General features: G+C 40.3%; 1 protein-coding gene across 6 annotated transcripts in view; it reads right to left on the bottom strand.

Annotated features, from left to right (window-relative positions):
- Nucleotides 1-1,081: 1,081 nt before the first annotated feature.
- The window catches only part of SLC25A13 (solute carrier family 25 member 13), a 105,120-nt gene continuing 80,159 nt past the window's right edge, over nt 1,082-26,042 (bottom strand). For all 6 annotated transcript variants that reach the window (XM_049798832.1, XM_049798833.1, XM_049798829.1 and 3 more), the window contains 5 exons: nt 19,567-19,707; nt 7,246-7,384; nt 3,369-3,527; nt 3,193-3,283; nt 1,082-2,299 (listed from right to left, as the gene is read on the bottom strand). In XM_049798832.1, the coding sequence (XP_049654789.1) occupies nt 2,110-2,299; nt 3,193-3,283; nt 3,369-3,527; nt 7,246-7,384; nt 19,567-19,707 (720 nt within the window). In that variant the 3' untranslated portion in view covers nt 1,082-2,109. The remainder of the gene's footprint in view (nt 2,300-3,192; nt 3,284-3,368; nt 3,528-7,245; nt 7,385-19,566; nt 19,708-26,042) is intronic.

Raw genomic sequence — 26,042 nt, 5'->3', positions numbered from 1 at the left:
CCGGCGGAACCCACGTACATGGCCAGGCGCTTCCTCTCCCGGCCTGGGCGAACGTGCAGCTCAGTACTCGGGCACTCTCCCTGAGCTGCTGACTTCGCACAGAAACCCTTCACAAGGTACGTCAGGCAAAAGTGAGGGATGAAGTGTAAAACCAGCTCCTAAATAGCCTAAAATCTCAAGTGTCAAGCACAGGCAGCTCCCGGTGAGAAAGTTTAACTTTTATGACAAGCCTTAACCAAAAATCCTGACAGTTAATTTTGCAGTAATACAAGGGGCAGGGGTTTTTTTCCCCATTGCTGAAACGAAGGAGCTGTCATTTGGAGAGACTTGGATATACAGGGTTGAGAGAGAGCAGCCGGCGGCTGTCAGAGCCCAGCGCAGAGTCTCTGCACACTGGTTTAGCCAGACTCCAAGATGCAGCTGTAGGTAGATGTCATCTTCTCCCCTCGCTTTCACGTGCATGAGTACTGCAGATGCTACTCCTGCCGTGACTCATTTCACCAGTAAATTCAAAATGCAAGTTAGTCCAAGAGAATAATTTTCACAATGACCCAAACACAAATACAACAATAGAGTGATTTCCATTTCAGTATTTCCATAAGTTATAGTACAACAATGTGATACTGCATGCCTAACCCATTTGTCTGCAATGATAATGCATCTATGCATTCCCTCAGTTTATAGTCAACATTGAAGGCACACACGCCAAGAAGACAACCAAGACCAAATTCTTCCTGGTCTTAAGAGGTATCACAGAAGACACCCAACAGTACCTTCAACTGACAAGGTAGTCAGACTGTTCATAACACACTAACCTCCCCGTAAAAGTAAAGGTCGAAATACCAAAGCTTACTCCAATCCTGGTTTTTGACTGAGGAAAAATTTCTTTTTTTCAGTGACATCTACACCAACAGATGTCTTTTCTACACAGGGGAATTCATATAATTTATTCTCAAGCTGCAGGTGTTTTTATAGCTTACATGTCCAAATATTAACTTTATCTTAACCTAACTTTATAACTGAAGTTGAACAAGACATTTGATGTACTACACTATTTCCGTAACAGAATACCATGTGTGCATCTGTTTGAAAGGTTTATTTCTATCTTCATAAATACATAATTTTCTAAACACTGTGCAAGGCACCAAAAAATTAAGTAAAATCTTTTCTTTTAGAGTATTTTAATCTCTTTTGACTCAATGAAGTAAATAAGAATCTGAAACCACCTATTTGCCAATTACAAGCCAGCAGTTAAGGCAGGTACCATTGATACAGTGCATGAATTTTCTATTGCAGTTATTTAAACAAGCAGCGTTTTACTATAGAAGTGCATATACAAACTGAATTTCAAACACCAGCAACCCAAGATAGGCACCTAGTTATGAAATTTCCTTGTATGTGTAGCAGAATGCCAAAAGTTCTTCCATAAAGTGCAAAGACTATGGACAATAACACTTTCTTTTGAGCATTTTGATACCAGTAACATAATACAACAGCTAAACATTTATAAATGTGGTTTCCATTACAAAAACATGTTCCACATAAAAGCTTCATAATACAATCCAGAAACAGAACTTGTGCGTGTACATATTTAAAAAGTTGAAGCTGTACTGGCATACTTAGGTACCGGGTATATATTTGCTGACCTCTACAGACACGCACTAAGTTTATAACCAATTTACATGTACAGTCAAAATCATTCCGCTTTGAGCACCGTGATATCTACTGAGTTTTTCCATTTGAGTGACGATGTGCAACATCCGCCCTGGTGATCTGCAACTGAGCATTGCCTGTAAGATGATCTGGTTCACAGCTCTCACCCAGCCCTCCCCAATAAACAGAACCTAAAATTAGTGTCTTCCCAACACAAGCGCATGTCAGATGTGGACAAATACATTCATGGTCCCAAACTTAAAACAACTGGTAAGAATTTCACAGTGATCTGGTTAAGGAAGCACAAAGACAAATGATTACATTTAGGATGAAAATTGCCTTAAAACTCAAATGAAGCTAAACTGTTATATGATGAGAAGCTAAAGGAACAAAGTAATAACCAATTAGAAAAGTGGCTCTTTCCCAACTAATAACAAAAGACCTACAGCAATAAACTTAGGGTCCTACTGCTGCAGCAGCCTTTGAGGTAGGTGGCGATGGCTTAAACCGAGGTAGGTAAAGTCCAAACTTGTTTTCAATCCCTGCAAAAGTGGCAACTGCCAATTTATAACCACCTACATGGTCAGGGTTAGGAGCAGGGAGTGTGATCCTAGATTTAGGAACTGGCTCTGATCCAGCTGGTTTTCTGCAAAATAATAAAAATAATAAATTAATTTCCATAGAGTAAAACCAATATTCACAAAAATCCCCTCCATAAAGTAAGCTGAATGAGACACCTGAGTGTACCTCCCAGCGACTAACTAAATTAAATGCTACAATGTAATGAGAAATACCCTGTTTTAAAACCTTCCAGAACAGTCAGGAGCCTTCATGCTGATTGAGTATGGTCAAATCCAGATAAAATTTGTAGTGTATGAATCAAAACTGAAGCATCGGGGAGCCCGGGTTTGTAAGTCTCTGCTACAGTGCATAACCAATCCAGGAACCTAGCAGAGTTTAAGTAATTTTTGTGGTGGCTTTCAAACTACTGTCCCCAAAGCTTCGTAAATGGTCTGCAGCTGCTCCTGGGATCACATTAAACAGCAACATACACACGCAACTGTATCATCAACAAAGACAGAAGGCAGAGCTGAAGCTCCAACAAATAGGTTTTGGACTTGGTGACACCTATAGACTCTTTTGGATGTCAAATGCCCTGCCTGATCAGGGGCACAGCTCCTCCACCAAACTAATGAGGACTAATGCAGAGTGTATCCTGACCTGGCAGGCATCACGTTTCCCCTGCAGTTATATCCCCAGCCCATTATTTAGCCTCTCACTGTCTCTGTTTACATAACACAGGTCCCCAGCTTGAAACAGTGATATAAAATGTGGTAATGTCTTGCTGCGAAACAGGTACTGGAATATCATCCTAACCTCCACCAGTGTGGTGTGGCTTAAGTAATATTTACAAAGCCTTTGCAACGTGTCCTCCATAATAGCAAGACCCTGACTCTGACATATCGAGGAGCACGAAGACCCACACAGAACCAAGTGCAGCTTCAGGGTCCCAGGCAGATTCAGATACCACATACTTACACTCCCCCGAAGTCCACGTAAAACCATCTCTGCAGTAGCTCGTAAGTTACGAGAGTTACACCAAACTGAGGAGAAGATCGAAATACGCGAGCTTGAAAGAAAAGAAAAGAAAAGAGTTCCTAAGTGACAAAAACCACAATTAGAAATCACTCAGTAATCAAAGCTCTTTTACACACCTCCTGCTCCTTTCCACAGAGCCTTCGGACCTTCCTCTCGAAGGATCTTTGCAAAACAGTCTACAACGCCGCTGTAGGTGGTCTGTCCTGCCCGGGCTGCCACCTGTAGCCTTGTTTTGATGACATCCGCAGGGGTCACCAGAGAGGCTGCAGGCATACCTACACAACACAAAATGCATCTGGTGGGTATCACCGACTTGTCACATATGCTACATACCTCATCTTCCCAGGGGTAACTGTGCCTTTTGTCCTTTTAACACGAGAATTCAGACATGTTTAAGTAGAAGCTGGAAAGGAGAACAAGCAACAAGAGGCAGCCGTCGTGGATGTGGCTTCACCCAGAGAGAGCTTCTCCTAGAGGAAGAACCGTACCACGTGCTTCCTGCCAAGCTGGGAGGCACGGGCTGGATTTTTCAGCACTAACCAGAAACTTGCATAGTTAACAAGCACAAAGTTTTTGGAGCTGAGGTCGATCTTTCCCTTTCCTTTTCATGCCTCTCTCTGGTTCCTGGCATTCTGGTTGCATACTGCACTAGAATAATCTGTACACGGCACTCCCCCCCGCAGCAGTGGTACAGAGAACCAGATAATGCCATGCACACTCAGCAAGGCATGAGAGCTAACGTTTAAAAAAAGGGTCATTCTTCTCATTAGGAATGGCAGACTTCTCAGCTGCAAAGCCACAGCTGACATTCTCAGCAGAACACTTGGAGGAAGATTTAAATTTACCCTAGCAGATAATCAGCTGAAAGCAAAAAATACCAAATTACCAATAGGTGGTATTTCTAAAATCATTTCTATCCAAACTGGGGCTGCCCACGTTTAGAATTTTTTTTTTTAAAAAAAAAAAAAAGCCAAAAAAAAAAAAAGCACCGAGACTGTACCCAGAAGACACTGTCTCTTATGGTTTTATTACTTTTCCATTCTGCATCTGTTCCAAACCAACTTGGTCAGATGTAGATGCATAAATCTCCTTTGCTTTTTTTTTTTAGGCTTAATAGTTCTGTAACAACTTTTGTCCAAACCAGCATGGTCTGGCTTCAAGCACCAGAGCACCCTTCCTGCAGACTGCTCTGAGAGATATAAGCGTGTGCGTATCACCAAAATACGAACTCCTCCTCCTCTCTCGGACCCCCCAAAAAAACACACATGCTGAACTTGCACAGTGGTCAGTCTGGCAGGCAAGTACTAAAACCCGGTAAAGATTTCTGAACTCCAGAAATGTTGAAATTCCTCTTTGCTTAGCCTTACCCACACCAGGATATTGGTTGAGTCTTCAATTTAAAGCCGGACATTTGTCCTTCAAAAGCCAACCAGTGTTTTCAAGGAAAACCAAAGGACATACTTAGAAACAATTCGCTTACTACCCATTGACTTCCATCTCCTTATTCCTCATTCCATCTTACTGAGGATATTTTGCAGTTAAAGATGTTTTAGTCCTGTTTTTAGGAGCTATGTGTACAGGACAAAAGACTTCACAGGCAAAAATTTACAGGTCTCTGCTGTGAGGAGCTTACAATCAAAATGAGACAAATGACACAGCAGGAGCTGACAATAAAAAAAGAGGAGTGAGGGGAGGAGAAGGAAGTCAGTGGAGGCAAATAAGCAGATGGAGCAAATTAAGGAGAGATCCTGTAGCTGATATTGGAATCATCTCCTCAGAAAATGCTGTGGCACAACAGGTTGAGGCATCTGGTGAACAGTGAAAACCAGAAGCAGATCAAGCTAGATGACATGCATGTTGCACGTGACCCTAACAACAACGAAATGGAAGAAAATATACCCAGCACAAGCAATGCTCACTGGCAAAGGACGCAGGTGTGCAGCTGAGCACGGCCAGCTTGAACATCCCAGCACCATGGGCTATGGAAAGGCGGAGTCTCCCACATCCAGCTGGAGCTCATGCACATGTCTGAAGTCTGATGCCCAGGCGAGATCCCCAGCCAGAGCAGAGACGCGAGCCCAGAGACCAAGCCGGCGTTTCAGAGGTGGCGGGGGTTTTGTTTTGTCTTCTCCTTGACTTTCTCATGGCAAACCAGAGCAGACACATATGCCCCCACCATGCTTTACTTATACCCAATAAAAGAAATGCCTTGTTTTTGTAAACAGTACGATGAGAGTTGTATCTTTAACACCGTGATTTGCTCATGAGAGTTAACCTAGGATGGGATTCACAGGAAGCACTGGATAAAATTCACATTATAGCTCGTTTGGTAAGCCATATCAGCAACAATAAAGACTGCTTCTGTGCCTGAACTTCAAAGGGACGGTTATCTCAGTCTGCAATCACCTGACAATGGCTAGAAAGAGAAAAATAGGAAAATCTAAGAAATTACTTGGCTTAAAAATGCCAGCTTATGTTTCAAGTCTGTAAATACGATCTAAAGTTCAAAAATTGTTTTGTTCCATTAAAATGGGTGAGAAATAAGCTGGCTGTAAGCTCCTGTTGGGGGGCTTGGAGGCTGGCTCTGGTTTGGGATGGGGGAGGGGAGAGGACAAGGGTGTTTTAAGCACCAGTCATTCGAACACAGCTGGTTTTCCTAGTGCCAGGTCAATGCCTTTGGACTAGAAGCTACTGAATACAGAGCTATGTGCTTCAACAAGACAAACTGCTTGATCTTAGCTATATCCTATACCGAGACACTGGCTATAAAAGATCCTTGCTCCTCAAGAGACACAGCCCCATGTATAATCCTGACCAAGAACAGTTTCCCCAAGGAGAAGGAAGCTTAAAATGAGAAAACATAGCTAAACCACCTATCTGTAATGGATTCATGCCACTCCATCATTTTTCTCACCTAACAGGTCATAGCAGCCTGTCAGGGGCCACACTGGAGGAAGAACTTGGCTGCAGCTCAGAGAAACCAAGCAGCCTCCAACAAACACGATGGAAGTACCTGCTGATGTGAGCCCTCCTGCTTGCTACACACTCCTCCAAAGGTCCTGTTGCACAAATTTCCAAGCCCATTTGTTTCCTGAAGGGAAGTGGATGTAGCAGGACTCTCAAGCTGCCCTCTCCAGGAGGCAGCTACCATAAGGTGGTCCCCTTCAGGCAGAGAAGCTGGGTGCTGTGCCAGGGACCAGCTACGCAGCAGACGCAAGGGCAAGCTGAGGCTACAAAATGTGTCTCTGTCTTTTCCCTTAGGCTCTGGCGCACTCAAGTTAAACACATCTGTGACAAGTTAAGCCTGATTTGGCTCTCCTTTCTGCCATGTTACACACTGAAACAAGCAAGTGCTCAAGATCACAGTCAGCACCTCTGTCGTATCTGGGTACGCTAGGAATCAGCAACCTGTGACACAGCAGAAATGTTTTCAAATTTTTCTGTTTTGTTTAATATAAGAAAACCGATAAGGGTAAAATCCTCATGAAACCAAGTAACTGCAGGGGATACTGTGGGGAGCAAGTAACTCATCATTTTGTCACATTTTATGTCAATGTGTTTGGACAGCTGTACTGCTAGCACGGCTTTTGGACTCCATACCAAAACTCAAGATTCCTTTGATCATAAAGAATTTCATGAATGCCATGATTTTATTGATAAATCATTTCAACAAAACTTTACCAGTCAGACACAGCCAAAACCAGCACAGTAGCTTCACAAGGAATGATGATATATGTTAACAAAACATCAGCACTTAAATCTTCCCCTTTCTTTTGCCTCCTGAAATTATGATTATACCAGGAACTTAAAGTATCTTTATTTTTAACATCAACTCACTCTACAGCATGGTAGCTTTCCGTTATTTGGGCGTAAGATTGTAAAATACACTATAGTTGCATATAGTTCTTCTGAGCTTTTCAAAGTTCTCACTGCTGTAACTACTGTGCTGCAGGTGCAATATAGTACCATGGAAAAAGAAATTTGGGCACTTACCAGCTATTGATCCAGCCAAGAGCAGATTTCCAGGGCTGACCCTCCCATCTTCATTTGCAAATGAAGCTTTCAAGTGAGCATAACAGGGGAAGTAAATGGCAGAGAAGGGGATGTCACGCAAAAAACATGCCTTAGCGCCCTGTGTTGAAAAAGAGAACAAGTTCTGAGAATGAGCAAATTTAACATGATGAACTATGAACATCAGAGAGCAGAGCACCATTTTATTTTTTCATTTTGTTGCAAAGGGCTTATAGAAAAAGCCATTTCTCCTCTCAAAAATTCGAGATACACATGTATTTCACCCTGCTGAGGAGTCTCTGTGTATTGTTTCTTGGTTCAGTAATTTCTGTCATTGTATTTATCTTGTCTACTTGTTGTTCCTCACTCCCTAGTATTGTAGTTATTTGCTGGTAATAGAGAAAATGTGATGTGTTGGAGTAAACTCTGGTAACACCTTTGCAGAATTTTAAAGAGCTGACATTGTAGCCATGCACCTGCAGTGGGAATTTAGGATGTGTCTGCAGAAGATTGAGCCACAGGACAGGTCTGTCCCCTCTCATTCCCACTTACAATAAATACTTCAGGGACAATAGTGCCCAGTCCATACATCTATGCAGACATTGCAACTGATAATCCAACATAAATCAAGGGAAAGCGGGAAAGAAAGAGAGTAGGGCCATAACAGTAGCAGGATGATTTAGTTGTGATTTTTGAAGTAAAGGTGATCTGGGACACAGTTTGTTTCAAGTAAGTTTCAGTTCTTACTGTTAAATTTGCCTTGCTATCAATTTTGTAAGTGGTACAAACAGCCAACGAAGTTATCAGCAATATAGCCAGCTTCAAACCCAAGAGGATGGCAAACAGGCAAGGAAAGTTTTAGGGTAGCAGCAGGCAATCAACTGTTTTTCAAGCAGGGGGAGGAAGCAAAAAAGCCACTAGGGGAGGCAACCAAAATAAAATATCAAATAATAGCCATGTTCCAAAAGCAAAAGGGACTCGCAATCTGCCTTTCCTCAATATGGAGATCCAGAGGACAGCAGAGCCTGAATGCTCCAGGGCTGAGACCAGCAGAAAGGTACAAACCGGAGGTGGCTTTGGAAAATGGGCAAAACCTTCCAAGCTTGAGAAAGAAATGGTTTGCAGATGAGCGTAAGCCTCTTCTTTGAAGCAAGGGTGGAGTTGTGGTGAAACTGCTTGAGGTTCACCCACGAGCCCTCACGGGGTGCCCTTGTTACTGTACTTCTCTTGTGTATAGGGCTACCAGGGCATGGCTCAGTGCCAGACATTTCACAGGGGACATGCTATATCCACAGAATTTAATTAAATCTAATTATACGCCTGGACATATCTGTAAGCTTAGCCTGTACTATAATAGCAGTTAAAATACAGTGCTTATCCAAGTTGGATGCTGGTTATCAAGTGAAGACACAAGAGCTGCAAGGTGTCAGAAAAACTGAAGTCACCTTTCAGCAAGGCAAGGCAAGGCAGGGGTGGGTGAGCAGGATGTGTGACAGAAAAACCACGTCCTGGGAGCCAGTTCACAGATGCTAATAAGTGCAGTCTGCAGTCAGAGAACGCCTCTGAGAAAATGACGATTTATCTAAAAACAGACATCAGATCTTCTAGTCAGACTTTCTGTGTGTCATAGACTCAGTTACCGAGCATGGTGAGCACAGTCACGCTCTGCTCCAACCCCAGCTGCTTTCCACCACACTTTCCCAACTTATTTCTTGACATTTTCAGACTGAGAACTGACTGCTTCCCCTGACCGTCCGTTTGGAGGTTAATGACTCCTGCTGTTAAGACCCTTTGCCTTGCTGCTCAGCTGGATTTGTCTGATTTATGCTGCCAGTTGCTGGTTCTCGTTATGTCTTTCTAGATACACTAAGGAAAATGCCATAAAGGAACTTGAAGCGCTGCTGTTGCAGCCGCTTTGCTGTTCACCCATGCTGAATGGGGTTATCAGCCACAGAACAAAGCGATGCTGGGCTGGATTCTCCTCTCAAAATTACCTGCAAAGCCAACACACTTCACTTTGAGGGCACAGAGAAGGTGAATCTTCTGTATTCACCAGAGACACAAGAATTCTGGTCTGTCATGCACATCAGAAGCCCGTTTTACAGTTCACCTTTAATCTTCACATAAAAAGAAAAGACTTTGGTTTTACCAAATTCTGTATGGAAAATCAACTTTTTAATGATCAAATGTCTGCACTGTATTTACCTCACAGAAAAATTATGAAACTCACTAACAGAACATTCACAGACAGACACGGTTTCTTCAAAGATTTATTTTTAGAGCATGCTTTTCCTCAGAGCAAATCTCCTTGCTGCCTTTGCCCTCAGGGCACATTACTTTTATTTTCTTTGCAATGCTGTCATTAAACACTGTGCACATTTTTTCCTCCACATTTTTTTCATACTCTGAAATATCTTGACATAGTTAAAATAACTTATGGAAATCAATAAACTCTAAATGTGAGCAACTCTTAACTCAACCTGAACTGCTAATATTCCTCTCCCTTCATTAAAAGGCTCTTTTTCATGGGGCAGAAATGGCATATTGTTAATATCATTAATAATACACATTCAGGTACACAGAGAGCGAGGGATGTCCGTCAACTTAGTTGGCTCAGTGTAAACAAAACCTGGATCAAAACTTGGATCCACTTTAATAATAACCCAGCTTGGCTCCAGTCCAGCATCGCTACAGTCTAAAGTTTCCCCCCATCGTTCCGTTTAAAGTCTGGGAAAGTATGTTTAAAAGCAGGCCTCATTTAACTTCAAGTTAATCATCCGCAACCAGCCTAGGCCAATTAGGAAGGCTTAGGGAGATTGGCCACAGTATCTTGAAAAGCAAAAGAAACATTTATTTTACTTCTCGCACCTTTTTGATGTGGACAACGTGCTGAAAGCCAAAGGGAGTTTTAATCAATCCCCAGAAAGCTGTAAGGATCATCCGCCGGAGTTTATTCTGGCAGCCAAGGTGCAGATCTGCCAGGCATGAAATTGTTGGGAGATCCTACACACCATGACATGCGCCTGCCTCACACAACAGCCAGCTGGCTCCCATCTTCAATCTCTTTAATAACCTTAAAGCTCTTAATCTGGGATAGCATCTCACTGAATAAACCAATGGAGGGAAAAAAACCCCTGATTGTCAAAGATTCGGATAAATAAGCCCAAGTCAGCACTGGGGCAGGTTCTTTAGCATGCTAATTCCTGCTTATACCAGCTCTACCTGCAAATAAGGCTCTAAACAAACTATTTCTACTACAAGGGGAGGGTAATTATACTGACAAAGGCACCTCTGTGTCGGGTTGGGCAGAAGGAGCCGGCAGGTCTGGGAGACGCAGGCTTAACCTAGTCTCCTGCAGTGAATGCACATTGTCTAGTGCAGGGGGAAAAATGCCAGACTGGGGGGACCTAGCAGCATTCAAGACAACAGTGGTGCACCTTGTCTGAGAGGGTTATTTAATGCTTCTGGCACCTGTACTTACAGCCACCCCCTCTTTTTCTCCTTACAGGTTTAGAATTTATTTGGCATGTATAATTGTTATTTTGATCCTATAGCTACAAACAATAGGCAGCATGTCATTTCTTGATCATTTTGCATTCTTCTTGGGTTTTACTACAGACTTAACCCTTTGGAATCAGAGCCCTAACACCACCTAGCAGGTTTCCTAACAGTCAGTCAAATATTACTGGCATTTGCTTTCAAGGGCTATAATTTTTTCTACTGTAAAATGACATTGCCTTAAAAGCTGCTATACGTTTTTACTCACATCTATCTATACCAACCAAAATATAAAACTGATTTAGCACATCGGGTTAGAGAAATAAAGCGCTGATTTCAAATGCTGTGCCAGCCATTCAGATTCAGTTTGCAGACAAAAATTATAGCACTTCTTAGTTGGAAGGGCTATTTTTATTTTTTTTGGTTATTTTCAAAGAAAATTTCTGAAGAGCAGGTTCTCACGTATGAGAACACAGTCACAAATAGGCACGGTGGATGCAAATTAAGGTAACTCAAAACTTTTACTACTCTGTTTCCTATGTTTATCATCCTGCTGTAAACTCACAACTTCAAGCAGTGAAATACCTCAGCTGTTATCAAAGCAACCAGGTGGGAGCTTGGTACACATCCTGTCACCTGAGATTACACTTTCCAGGTCAACACACCAGAAGTCCATTTATGAAGTTGTCAAAAAAAAGTGAAGAGACTTTTGAAAGCTTTTCTGACTAGTTTTGGAAATGTAAACTGTGTTGGCGGTATCAGCCAAAGCACAAATCTGAGCAAAATCCCTTCGAGTAATTGTAATCATAAACATTACCACAACCAAAGTACCCTTTCCTTGAAGAATCATTTATTACCATATTATTTGCCATCTTCTTGGGATAACAGAATAACTCTGTTGTGCAAAATTATGGAGTGGCATTGTCTGTTATGCTATAAAACACTATTCAGAATGATTATTTATAAAAAGGGTAATATTTTATTAAACATTTTATGGCAGATATTACATCGATGTAAGTTTCTATGATGTACAAAATAAGTAGGTGTACTTACAATGTGTATTTACATGAACACTTGAAGTCTTTTGAAACCAAGAGAATATAAATTCAACTGACTTTAATGGGACTTTATGCTTATTACTGTATAAGACAGGCAGAAGATGGAAAATGTATTGGCTAATCTTGTATGATTACTTCAATATTCAACTGTGACCAGAAATTAAATAAAATCTATTAAAAATATTGAAAACCAGAAATGTATCCTTTCCCATTTCTGCCAACACAAATGACATATTATGTTAGGTTAAATGGTATTTTTTCTGACTGGGATATGTTGTCTCTGTATTTTTAAGAATAGCTGTCATCTACAGAACATCTGTAGATAAAGAAGAATTTACTAGTCGTAAGCTTCCATGCCCTGGTGCTTTCACAGCAACAATTACTGGCAGAAAGAAGACAAACAGAGGAAACAAATTCATAGAATGACAGAATTGTTCAGGTTGGAAAAGACCTTTAAGATCATCCAACCACTAACCTAGCACTGCCAAGCCCACCACTAAACCATGGCCCCAAGCATCACATCTACAAGACTTTTAAATACCTCCAAGGATGGTGACTCAACCACTTCTCTGGGCAGCCTGTTCCAATGCTTTACAACCCTTTCGGTGAAGAAATTTTTCCTAATATCCAACCTAAACCTCCCCTGGCACAACTTGAGGCCCTTTCTCCTCATCCTATCACTACTTACTTGATAGGAGAGACCAGCACCCACCTCACTACAGCCTCCTTTCAGGTAGTTGTGGAGAGCGATAAGGTCTCCCCTCAGCCTCCTCTTCTCCAGACTAAACAGCCCCAGTTCCCTCAGCCGCTCCTCAGAGGACTTGTGCTCCAGGCCCCTCACCAACCTGGTTCCCCTTCTCTGGACACGCTCCAGCACCTCAATGTCTTTCCTGTAGTGAGGGGCCCAAAACTGAACACAGCACTTGAGGTGCGGCCTCACCAGTGCCGAGTACAGGGGGACAGTCACCTCCCTGCTCCTGTTGGCCACACTATGTCTGATACAAGCCAGGATGCTATTGCAAAAATCCTCCTGCAAAAGTAGTTATGTGCCTCCCCAAAGGAGCAGCTGGGTTTTGAGAAATACAATGTTTTAAAATACTTATTTACACAAGTAGTTCAGAATTTTAGACAAAGGCAGAAAAAAAAAATTTGCTTTCTAGCTTTAAAGAACTACCGGGGTTCAAGCCACCAGTTAGCCTAACAAACCGTATGTATCAAGTCTTTTTATTGCTGGAATTAACATGCATTTTATTTCTAAGCTGCATATCATTACAGATTTGCTAGTATCTGAACACCCAGTGAAGGCGCAGTGAGTCTGGGAGGAATATCTGACTTTAAATTGTTGTACTTACTATGATAGACAATTAGCTGAAGCGAAAAACCCCGTCTGTTTTTCCAGATCTACTGGTCTTTAGTTCTTTGGTGGGGAACAAAGAGGAGAGGAGACCTGAATTATCTGACCTGGACCTCTATGCACTGTGATAGCAATTTTCCCCCAAATAAAAACTTAGAGGTACAAAGGTACACCAGGATAATATTGATCTTCAAGGACAGTCTCCTCAAAGCACTAGGATGGTCCATTCTGCTGTGCAGAAGGTTGAGAAACCATGTCAGAAGGCCAGCATGGATGAACAGGGAACTCCTGACTGAGGTCAAATGCAGAAAGTAAAAAGGAAACAGAGGTGGTTATGGGCTATCCAGGAGAAATACAGAACCACTGCTTGGGCATGCAGCAATTGAGTCAGGAAACCCAAGGGTCAGTTGGAGTTGGATCTAGTAAGGGATGTGAAGGGGGAGTAAAAAGGGCTTCTGTAAGCATAGCAACAGCAAAAGGACAACTAAATAAATTGTGAGTCTGTTGCTCAATGTGGGCTGGAAGTCTAGTGACAAAGTACATGGAACAGGCAGAGAAATTACTTTAGCTTTGCTTTTTACTAATGAAATCTGCCCTCAGGCCTCTCAGCTCCATGAGCTTACCAGAAAAGTCTGCAGGAGGACAGCATTACCTACAGACAGAGCACTTAAGCCATCTGCACATATACAATCAGTGAGACCCAAAGACATACCTCTAACAGTGCCAAGATAGCTGGCTGATGTTGTTGTGAGGCTGTTACTACCTTCAAAAGGTCAAGTCAGTACAGCGGATGCTGATGACTGGAAAAAGACAAACATCACACCCATCTTGAAGAAGAGCAAGAAGGAAGATCTGGGAAACTACAAGCTGTTTGGGCACACTTCTGTCCCTGGGAGGTTTATGGAATAAATGCTCCTGGAAGCCGTTTCCAAGCACATGAAGGGCAAGAGAAAGATTGGGAACAACCAATATGGATTTAACACATCACAGCTGACCAACCTTCTTGCCAGACCTGTGGGTGAGGGGACAGCAATGGATGTTGTACACCTTGACAATGAGCAAGGCTTTTGAGATGGTCTGCCATAGTATGTTCATAGCTAAATCAATGGAACATGAGCTGCACTCTCAGCAGATTAGTGGATGATACTGAATTGGGGGAGTAGCTAGTATGCTACAGGGCAAGGCTGCTATTAAGAGAGACCTTCACAGGATGGTGAAATAGGCTGACAAGAATATCATTAAGTTCAAATCAGCAAATGCAAAGTCCTGCACCTGGACTGGAATAGCCCTATGCAGCAGTACAGGCTGAGGCCAACTGGCCAGAAAGCAGCTTTGGAGAAAAAATCTGGAGGGTACTGGTCACCAAGTTGAGTATGGGTCAGCAATGTCTCTGCAGTGAAGACAGCCAGCCACACTTTGGGCTGTAGTAGCAAGGGTGCAAGGGACGTGATTATTCCCCTCCATTCACTACTGGTGAGAGCACATCTGGAGACCTGTGTCCAGTTCTGGTCTCTCCAGTACAAGACAGACATTGCCACACTGGAGTGAGTCCAGTGCAGGGCCATAAAGCCAGCTGAGTAGCACATGGTAGATGGAGGAGAGGCTGAGGGAACTCAGTGTGCTCAACTCGGAGAAGAGCAGGCTGAGCTCTAAGGGGAAACACTTCCTGCTCTCTTCAACTACCTGGAGGGTGCAGGGAAGACAACTCTTCTCGGAGATGCACAGTAGAAGGATTAGAGGCAATGGACAAGCTGGAACATGGCCAATTCCAATCAGGCATTAGAAAAAGGGTGAGGGTTTTCTGGTTTTGTTTGTTTAAGTAGAGCACCACGTTAACAGGCCAATGAATGACCCAAAAGAATATTAATCTCACTAATATAGATGGGCATCAAAACTACATAACCCAGCTTCTCGGTAATCCTCAAATGGCTATTTATTTGGACTAGAATGCTGGGATAATTATGATCATAATCAATACAAGATTCACTCAGCTGGATGCAAAACGGGTTTACATAGCATTTCCTTTGTTGGTTTTTTGACACGAGACAGAAGATTTATTTGTCTGTGCCTCCGTTTTCTCTGTTAATGCAAGACAGAAACACCGAAATTACCTGTATCAGGGGTGTGGAGGCATTTTATTTTAAAATCCACACAAAGTGCTTCATAGGTAGAAATTAATACAAAATACAAGAATTCAAACAACAAGCAGTAGATCTTGTTAAGACATGCAGGAATTTGCCTCATGAAGCTAAGACTGACATATGTAATTCTTTGCATCTTCTGGCTACAGTTATAATTAATTAAAGTACATTCCTCCTTGCTGACTACTGTATGGGACTCTTACAGATTTTTCGCCCGAATTCAGCATAAAAGATTCACAGGAACTAAGCAGAGCATGCTGGACTGATCTATGGTGGTAAGAACAGCTTTCAAGATGATTTATTTCTGAACTCGGAAAAGAGAATTTTCACTGCAGTCCTTGCAACTCGGTAAATGAAACAGCACCAAAGCAGAGCGAGAGAAACAGAAAAGCCAGTGTGCAGCAGACTGGATGACCAGTCCTGATTTAAGAGGTTTGCAACTTACCAACATAGAAGTAAACTCACATTGATGAGCAATGGAAACACTTCAGCTCTACTATGAGCTTGCAGACTGACTGGTAATGTTCTCATTCATCGCAAAAAAACCCCGCTTAAAAATATCCATACTCCTATTTTGAAAAATTATCATTATGGTAATATTAATTTCAAGTTAACATCACATCTTCTGGGCTCCATCTTCCTATTAAATATGTGATACTGCTCCATTTATTCTATGTCTACAAGACGACTATTTTCTCCGCTGCTGGCAGTACAGACAAAGCATTAATCTTTGCTCTCCATGGATTTTACCAGCCAACTGTTAGGTTGAAGGAATCCCTTTTCTTCCCACCTCAAAGCAAGACCGTTAAGGAAATTCTGTAAGCAACAGAGGACCCTGTCCCTCTGTACAGCTTCTCATACTATCCCACCCTACCTGGCCTCATCTAGACAATGGCCATCTTCACCTTTTCCAGGGACACAGCACTACAAGCACTTGACATCCATTAATCCAGACATCAGAACTTAATTGAGTGGTCAGTGGTGGAAACTGCTGTAGAAGACTGCAGTCAACCCTTCTTAGAGCAGTTTTACAAGAATTTCTAACAAGTCAAGTGGAAAAGGAGGAACATTATAGTCTTGAACCAAAATTGATGGAGTAGTTAATTTTTGTTCATTTTGTTTTCTTTTGGCCACAGAAGAAAAATAAAAAAACCCAGCAGAACATAAATTCAGGCTATATCAAACAGAAAAAAAATAAAACCAAAACATTTTGTTATCAACTATGAAATGAAAAATTACATTTGAAGTTTGGATTGTTATACAATTTTTTTAAAGAAAACTTAGGAATAAAAAAAAGACATCCATTTATTTCAAATGAAAATTCCTGAAATGAAAAGTCTAGAATTTTACTTTCAACACTTGCAAAAGAAATGACTAACTGATTAACTAAATCATGGCTAAGACAGACCAGTGTTTAAACAGCTGGAATACTTACATGAAGGCCCATTAAGCCTACAAACAAAGTCCAAGATTCACAAATAAAACTGTTTTCTAAAACAAGTATCTATTCTTGTTCTTCTGGAGTAGTATGTATGGAGTCTTACTTAGATCTACTAAAATAAGTACATTCAGGGCTTGAGATACAAGCCTTGTGACTTGAGACACAAAAGACAAAACAAAGCTAAAACAAAGAATTAAGATGCAAATGAAAGAGTTGTTCATGTTAGACTGAACAGCATGGAAAGTACTGAGATAGACATAAAATCCTCATTACTGTTTTATAGTTTTAAAGCTAATTTGACTCGTTAAGAGTACAAGTATTCCAAATGTACCAAGACATTTCAATTCTGATTAGTAGAACATTTATTATTATTTGACGTTCGCTTGGTCATTACACTCACCAAATTAATTTACTAGAAGCACGACCAGAGATGGTAGCACCTACCAAATCTAGTCTCATCTGAAATTCATTTTAGACCATTGGTGTCTCTGGGTAGCATTTACTGAGGCTGCTGACTCTGATGAAATGAATTGTTAATCCCTGCCTGGCCTCACCAGCACTGCCAGCTTCAGCTCAAGCATTCAGAAGAGGACTACTTTTGCCCCTAACACTGTTCTACAAGCACCTCAGGGCAGTATAAAACTCCTGATACAGACTGATGGGTTCGCCGTGCCATGAAGCCATTCCTCCCTTCGCCTGGGTACAACCATCCTGAGGAGCTACAAAGTGAGCTGGTCTGGGTTCACAATAAACTAAGCCATAAGGAGGAGGAAGCTTCAGTTTTAATGAGTTTCCTGTTCCAGATCATTATGTGGCTGCACTAACACTCTTGCTGGCATATGGGAGAGGGGGCAGATAGGATTGCCTTTTGTTTCTTGGCTACAGCGCCAAAGTGTTTGGTGGACAACAGCACAAACCTGCCCAATGACAGAGCTAGCTGTGACTAAGGGTGCACTTGGACACAAGCCTTCTGACATGGCCTGCATTCCGCTGGGTCAATGACTGTGATTGCCAGGTTAAATTCTCTAGTTTTGTCAAATCAGTCAAGTTTTTGTAGGCAATGAATCTAAATTGGACATACAAAAGGATATGAACACAAGGAATGTGGTGGAGGGGTGAAGAGCAACAGAAACAGAGACAACAGAAGAGTTAAAACAAAACCCTTCTGTGGAGGTAAATGGACTTAATGAATGAATTAATGAAACTGTGTAGCTTGTGATTAAATAACTGCCTGTTTCAACGCAACATAGTGCTGTAACCAGCTCCTGTTCAGGTGTATTCCTTACAAATATTCACCAAGTATCTACTCTAAAACCCAGAAATACTTCATAACACGACCCAAGACATTAATGCCATTTAATAATGGGAAAAATGCAGCAAATTCTGCTCAGCCACCAAGAGCAGGTATTCAGGGGGAAAAAAAAAAATATCTAAAAAAGCTAACTTCCGTAAACTAGTTCATCACTCTTTCATTTTATTTTTACTAGTTCAAGTAAAAGTCAATAGCTGCTCTCCATTCCTGCACAGCCTCAGGGATGCAGACTGTTTACCATATCCGTGTTTTCAGTTGTAAATGTTGACCTGATCAACACCATAATGACATTTACTAGGAGTTTACACAATAGCATCAGCTTCAGTAAAACACCTAAAAAATTAGCAAGTCAATTTAAAGGGAAAAACAACTCCCCATTAAATCCTATTCAGGTCTGCAACTTCTCTCCAGGCCAAAACATACATACATCTACTCCCGGGCAGGCTTCCTCTTTGTAATGTTAACAGAACAATTTAAAAGTATTGGATGCTTAAAAGTGGAGATGGAATTCAAGTATTGTGGAGGAGGGGGATGGGGCTCATTTGCTGTTTTTTGAAGCATCTTCAATTTACAGTTATGCTGCTGTAAATAAGAAACCGAGGAGTACTGCCTGCTGCACTGGAAATACTGGGACAAATGGGTAGTGTGAAAGTTTTCTTCCAAGAAGTAAGCTGCAGAATCTGAAGAAACACTGCACGGTGCTCTTAAGTATATGGCACTCATTACAGCTTTTGTTTCAATACTGTGTGCAATGACTATCTCAAAGTACTCTGAGACCTTTCATACTCCTCCATATCTAGTCTCCTTCATCTAAAAGTAGGAGGCAGTATATTAATCCTTTTAAATTATTTGCAGTGTACATCCTCTTAGATCTGACACAAGATGTTTCTAATCCTGTGACAGTCTCACATTAAACCTAACTTTATTTCTACATATTTACGTATCCATGTGAAGACAGTAATGTAGAAAGCAGAACTGTAGAGTTTGTAGTATACACTCATAAAAGCAGCTTTTCCTGGTATTATTTGTGGCAATGTTCTTCTAAAGTAGCAAGGGGAAGCTTGCTTTAGGAGTTTATTTTTATGCTGGGTTCCCACTGTCTGTATTTCTTCACTATTATTGTGCTGCAATTAATTACCATCACGAAATTAACAATGACATCTGGGAAAGTTGCTGAATCAAACACAGAAGACCAAAAGCAAAACTCCAAAACTGTAAGCTCTAGATCACGAAGCAGATGATAATGTTTACTTTTACACCAGGCAGAACATCAGGAATCACAAACTAATTCTTGATGAACAATACTTACACCTGCTGAAGCTAGAAAAGAAATCTTAGTAAGATCTACATGATCTACAGGAAGGATTTTTCAAAAAGTACAATTATGTCCACCTATGAAAGTTTGTGAGAACAATGAAATGATCTTTTGATTTGAAATATTAATAATTGGATTTTAATTCATGTATATATATATATATATATAAAAAAAAACCCCATACCTTGTAGAGACCAAAGAAGCCTAAGTCCCGTAATACAGTGAGGGCACTAACTCGTGGACCAGTAGTAATTTCTCCAGCCACCTGTAATCGAATCTTAACAATTTCCAGTGGATTGGTAAAGATCACTTGAGAACCTCCAGCCTGAAATTAAAAGTGGAAGACAATACATTAACCTGCTACATTATTTGCAGCATATGTCCTGTTACATTCAAGAGAAGACATTTTTAATCCTGCTGCAGTTGGTTAATCTATTAGCAGACAAGAGTTTTAGTGTTAGTTAATAAACTGCAGCTCACAAGGTAGGAAATCTGCACCACCACCACCATCCCCCCCAGATGAGTGGTCAGGAAAAACAAGAGGAAACAGGTCAGCCACTGCTGGACACTGCATTACATCAGGCTCAATTCTTGCTGCAAGAATACATTCACCAACACCAAGTTATGCAATACTGACAAGCCAAGAACACTGTAAAGCAAGTAATAAAGTGAAAGAAAGAATTAGTAACTAAGTAAAGAAGCCGAGATGTGCATGCCACTACATAGAAAGTGAAAACATACTGTTGAAGAGTAAAAGTCTGGCAGAAGCTTTTTCAATTTTGGCATGAGTTCATAAAACAAAGAACACATGGATTCCAAAGACCAGAACTACAGATATATTGTGCTCTTTTTAAAACCCCACGAACTACTGCTATTAAATGCTGTTTGATTCAAGAGTCTGAGCTCTACATCGTTATTTGTGCACCAGGTAATAAAGAAGGTCTACAGACTGAAGGATTCTATTAATAAAGAACCGCTAAATGTTTTTAACATGTCAGTCTCCATTTGTTGGGAAGACACCACTCAACTGATTTTGAAAGTTAGATTTAAAGCATAACAGTGGTAAGCATTTCAGATTCCCTGCTAGTTCTTGTAAAGTTCATCTCATTCACAATATGTAACGTAGGGAGGGCATAACCTTTCTGCTACACTGACAGATAATCGAGTTAAAAATTTGAAACAAAAAAAAAGTAACATGAAGGTTACCTAAGTGTATTAAAAAAATACTCACTCAAACTCCATCTGGCCCAAATTCAACAGTGTCATTCTAACTTACGTTAATTTCTTAATTACGTGGCCCAACAGCTATGCCATTCTCTAGGTTCTGAAATCACACAAACTATGCAAAGGGCAACCCTCACCCACCCCACAAAAAAACAACTGGTTTTTTTTCTGGAAGGTTATGACTAAAATGAAATAAGCTGCATTTAAATGTGCTTGCATCTAGCCATGTCTAGTATGTAAACACTATGTGCACATCTTTTTTAAATTATCTAAATGTTAAAAGAATTAATCATAGCTCAGATTAACTATTATTCAAAATAAAAAATATGCACAGTAATATGGTTTAAATAATGTGCTGAAGAAATGGCAAATCGCACGAACAACTATTCTTGTCTACCACTTAGACTGAGCATACACAGTGTGGTTACAAATTAAAGTCTTTACATAACCCCCAAAATATCCCAAATGTTTCCTATTTTGACCAGAAAAAGCACGCTCTTGTGTAACTCAACTGGTTTTGACTTTCAAATTGGCATAATTTAATTTAACTGCTTTTACCAAACCAGAATCCTGGTACATATAAAACTGCTATTCTTGTTGCCATCAGAAATTAGACTGATAAATTATTTGGCACATATGCTGACTTCAGTTTTGCAGTTAAACTGAAACATATTAAGTAAGCAAGCATTCATAACAAAAAACCTGTTTCTTTTACTTGTCTACTCATCTTGCAAAGTCTCAAAATAAAAAAAAAATCCTGGAAAGGTCCTTATGGTAAATTACAGATTCCTACATAATAAACATTTGGGTCTATGTATTACAAATACTAAGCGTTCCCACATGCCATCACACATATTTTCTTCTTAAAATGATAAAATCCCAATTGCAGGTGATAATGTTTATTTGCAAGTGATACTGTTCATTTGTAAGTTTTCTATACCACAGCCCTCCTCTAAAACACACTACTTAAACTCATACCAACTGATCCGTTAGCACAAATAAGCTACTTTCCCTCAGTATGATATTCTTGCAGTTCATTGTGCCATGACTCCATGGGAAGTGTTCCTTTAATTTTCACTACAGGAAAACCATATTAAAATTTAAAAGATGACAACAAAATTAAGTTTATTATTATTAATGCACCAAAACACTGAGCAATTTAGTAAAATGTATAAAAGTGTTTATAAGTGAATGCTGTATTTAAAGAAAGGAAAGAGAAACAGGTATCTGATTTTGAAGGATAATAAAGGCAAATAATTTCTGAATTCAAATAAAAGTGAAATACTTTAGATTCTAGCACATATAAATATTTATGTTTGCATGTCCAACCTGGCTGCGTTGACACTCGCAACATTAGATGTTTGTGGCTGTGAGTAAATCACACAACATTTCCTCTGCTTCGGCTTGCTATTTGAAAAATGGGGATCCTATTATTTACCCACCTCATACAATCAAGCTCACTGCATTCAAATTTCTAAAGCACTGAGATCTGCATGCACCAGGTGCTACTAAAAAGACTACCAGTTCTGCTGCCCACAAAGCAGGTCTGAAGAAAGACATTGGAAATTTCCAGTGAAGTCTTTCCACAAAACTGTCCAGGTACTAGCCCAGAACTCCTTAAACCTTTGTCATCCTCTGAATTTGATCAAAGATACACTCCAAAAATCAAATGGTGAATAACTGAAAGTGATGAGCCAGACAATACCTGACAGAGGGTGTCGGTAGGAGGGTTTCTACCACCTGCCTGCTTTGTGATGGAGAGGAAGGCTAGTTTATCAGCCGGTGCAGAGGCAGTTCTAGCAGTAACAAGTACAGTTGCCTGGTGGGGAGCTTTTATCACTGTTATTTAACCATCTGTGCTGGTAACTGCAGCTCCTTACTCTCCAAATGGGGGGGGGGGGGGGCGCAAACTGGAGATGGCTACTATACTCTCTAATGAAATGATTTCTTGCTTGTCTAGTACTGGTAACTCCTATTGTGTTATTCATCATCATAGTACGCAAGTGTCTCATAAATATTAATGGTATTTCCTCCCAGTGCTCCTGTGAGGAAAGTACAATGACTCCAGTTTTACAAGAAGGGGATTTGAGGTAAAGAGGTTAATTGCATGCCCAGTGTGTGCATCCCCCTAGCTCAAACACGTAAGAGTCTCCAGATATCCTGATCTCCAAATCAGTAGCTTGAATCACAATAGCATGACTCCAGTCTTCTGAGTTTTTGCATAGTGAATGCAATGAAAGAAATCTCATCAACCTATTTTTTTCTAGTCTCTTCAAGGTGCTGGTATAAACTGTTATGGAAAAAACAGACAAAACATCATCAGCACATTGTATCACCCTGCTCATTCATTCTGTTTGGCCAAAAGTTGAAGAACATTGCCTTCTTGTCTGCTAACTTTTGCAGTTGAAAGTGTATCTCATTTTAAAATTTTGAAATACGCTCCCAAAGGTCAGAATTTGAAAACTACTTTTTTGGCCAGAATAAACATAGTTTAAGCTCAGGTCACTCAAGCTTAATGGTTTCTTCACCAAGTGTCACAAAAATCAACTTCTTCAACCATTTAATACAGATACTTCCCAGTAACACCAATTTTTCCATACTGAAGTTACAAACTTGAATACCCTCAACTCTGAATTCCTTATCACCTCTTCCAATCATTTTTTAAAGAAACAAATGATCTGACTGTAAAAGCAAATCTATTACTTTTTAGTTATTATCATGTGATTAAAATAAAAACTGCAATTTTGAGTTATTTATAGGAGTAGATACCTAGAGGTACTGCATGGATAATTATCTGTAAGGGCCCACAAAGGGCCATATTATTCTGAAAGAATTTAACATTTGACCTAATCACAAGCATTTATGGTCTTGTTCGATGTAAAGCAAGAAAATAAAAAGGAAATACCTCTGTCATCCAAGAACTCCTCATACACACATAGCTAGAAATCTGCACCCCTGTAAAACATTCAATGTGCTTTAACACACGGAGAGATAGCTAAGCATCCACACACATGTGAATTTTTAAAAACAAGCTGGGGTTTTTTTCATTTTTGCAGTTCTTCAACTCTGCACTGGTATGATATCACCCAGCACCTCTCGATGGCAGTATAGCCTTGTACAGTAATACAGTACTGTCTATCACATGTGTCCTTCTACTTTCCTACTTTACTGAATGGAAGGGAGAAGTAGAAATAGTTGAGGTATATTTTTTTGTCCATGAGGCAATAAAACCCACTCTGTAGTGAAAAAAAAAATTAGTTTAATAACAATCACTTAACAACACTCCAGTTTAAGAAGTCAGAATGTTTTCTACTTCTTCACATGTTCAAATCTCTTTGTATTAAAATTTACTGGAAAATAAACAGATCCCCACCCCCCCACCCCCCCCAGGCAAGAATTCCTGCTCTTTTTAATGTAACTGCATTTTGTGCCCTTATGAGATTAGATAAGAAATGAGCACACCAGACCCAAATCTCCTAGGGCTTTCACATCTCAATTTGAAAAGCTTCAGTGTAGGTTCTGAAGAGATACAGGTTGCAATTCAGGAAGAAAATTCTGTGTTTTCCATCTCAGAAGAAAGTACTAGATTCTTTTCCTTTCATCTCTACTGTCCATGAACTGTTCTTGTGCCTCTAATTAACCTTATTACCTACTTCAAATCATAGCCTTTTTCCTGTTCTCAGCTAAGAGCAGTCAGGGTCAGCCTAGATCTTTATTCTGCATCCCATGCAACTTGGAACCTATCACCTTTCAAGGTTTCACAGATGAAGAAAGGACTACTACTGCTATTAGAGTGTTAATATTTCCCAACAATATCTACCCAGGGATAGCAATTATGGCAAGTAATGGCAACCATTAAAATATATAAGCAACATATTATATACTTATCCAAAATCAACCTCTGTAAAAGAAATCATCTTCAATGTCTTGGTTACTCGTTCAGTTTACAAAAAGACAAGCAGGTGCAAGTTCCAAAATTTTTAGTCAACTGTCAGTCATACTGAATATTGTACACTGTCCCAGACTTTCTCCTTGCCAGGTGCCAGATGCACCTTGTTATCTTGTGCATTTGCTAACATCCATTAATCCTAATGAAAGCCAAGGTTCCTAAAGTGCTGAGCATTGTACAGACACAAAATAAATATTGTTCCCCATCATAAAAAAAAAAATATATCTAAATTAAAAATGCACTCAAGGGATGCAAGAATGGAAGAACTACCATCATTGTATAATAAAGGGCAACTAAGGCATAGAACTATTCAATGATTTACCACAAAAATCACATACTAACTCTATGACAGAACAAGGCTTAGAAGCCAGATTTATGGAGTGCCACTGCAGTGCTTCAAACTACCTCTAAAAGCCTTGGTGTTTGTATGGCAAAAGATCCCAAGAGCATCTGATGAATTACGTTGGGCTGCTGCAACAGTGATTTCACTATGGACTTGCCTGTTACCAGAAGAGCTACCGAGTAACAGACATCTGTCCAAAGTGACTGTTTTTCTTATAGATTTCAAAGGTGACAACCTTAATTACGTGGCACTGTATGTCAAGGGCAAAGCATACTGGGTTCTCAAAAGCTTGGTTCTATGTTACCTTTTTTTCTGATAAAGCCAGGCTTCAAAAATCCAGACAAGCCATTTCATGCTATTTTGTGTCCTCTCATCTGTGGTCCTATCTATACAGGATTCTGATAATGCTCTTTAGCAACGGGAGTTCATATAGTAAATACCTTTTCTTCAGATCGTGAGGAGATTTCCTGAGCCCTCAATCATCTGCTTTTCACTACCCTGACCAGGCTAGCACAGAAACAGCTTTCATGCTGCTCAGGCAGAACTGTGTTTTTCTCCAGTTAATCCTTCTTGTCTTCAGAGTACAGCTTTCTTTTGGTCTGGCTAAGGTTTTACTTTGGGCAGCTCAAACAGTGAACGCTGCTAGAATCACAGTCTTGTTAACGTCCAAGTGTATATAAAACGTAAAGCAAGCTCCTTCAAACGCTCATGTAAAAGTGCTCATAAATAGAATTGCAATTAGTCTGAACAGAAGTACATTCCTGCTACTGCTTCAGACAGATTTCCAAGACTTGGATACAAGTTGTGACGATTCTCCTACAATTGTATATTAATGACCTGGCTAAACAGAAACAAACAGGAGTATGGTTTGTTTATAAGCACTGACCAAGTCTGCAGTGGGAAAAAAATTAAAATTGTGGATTTGATATTTTCCACGTTATAGGTAATTCAGTTCTCAGAAGCCTAGCCAAAAAAAAAAATATCAAAGTGGAGCCTACTTGATTGGCATTATAAAAGCAATTAAGTTACAGACCTGTCAAATATGTTAACATTTGGCTCTGTCTGCTCTAGTTGTCTATTTTGACTAGTTGTAGAATCATTTAATGATTTACAGACCTTTCAAGTCTTAAAGCATGGTAGCTGT

This window comes from Accipiter gentilis, chromosome 4 (genome assembly GCF_929443795.1).
Source record: "Accipiter gentilis chromosome 4, bAccGen1.1, whole genome shotgun sequence".
Lineage (NCBI taxonomy): Eukaryota > Metazoa > Chordata > Aves > Accipitriformes > Accipitridae > Astur > Astur gentilis.
The sequence above is the reverse complement of the archived record's forward strand: the minus strand, read 5'-3'. Positions and strand labels throughout refer to the sequence as shown.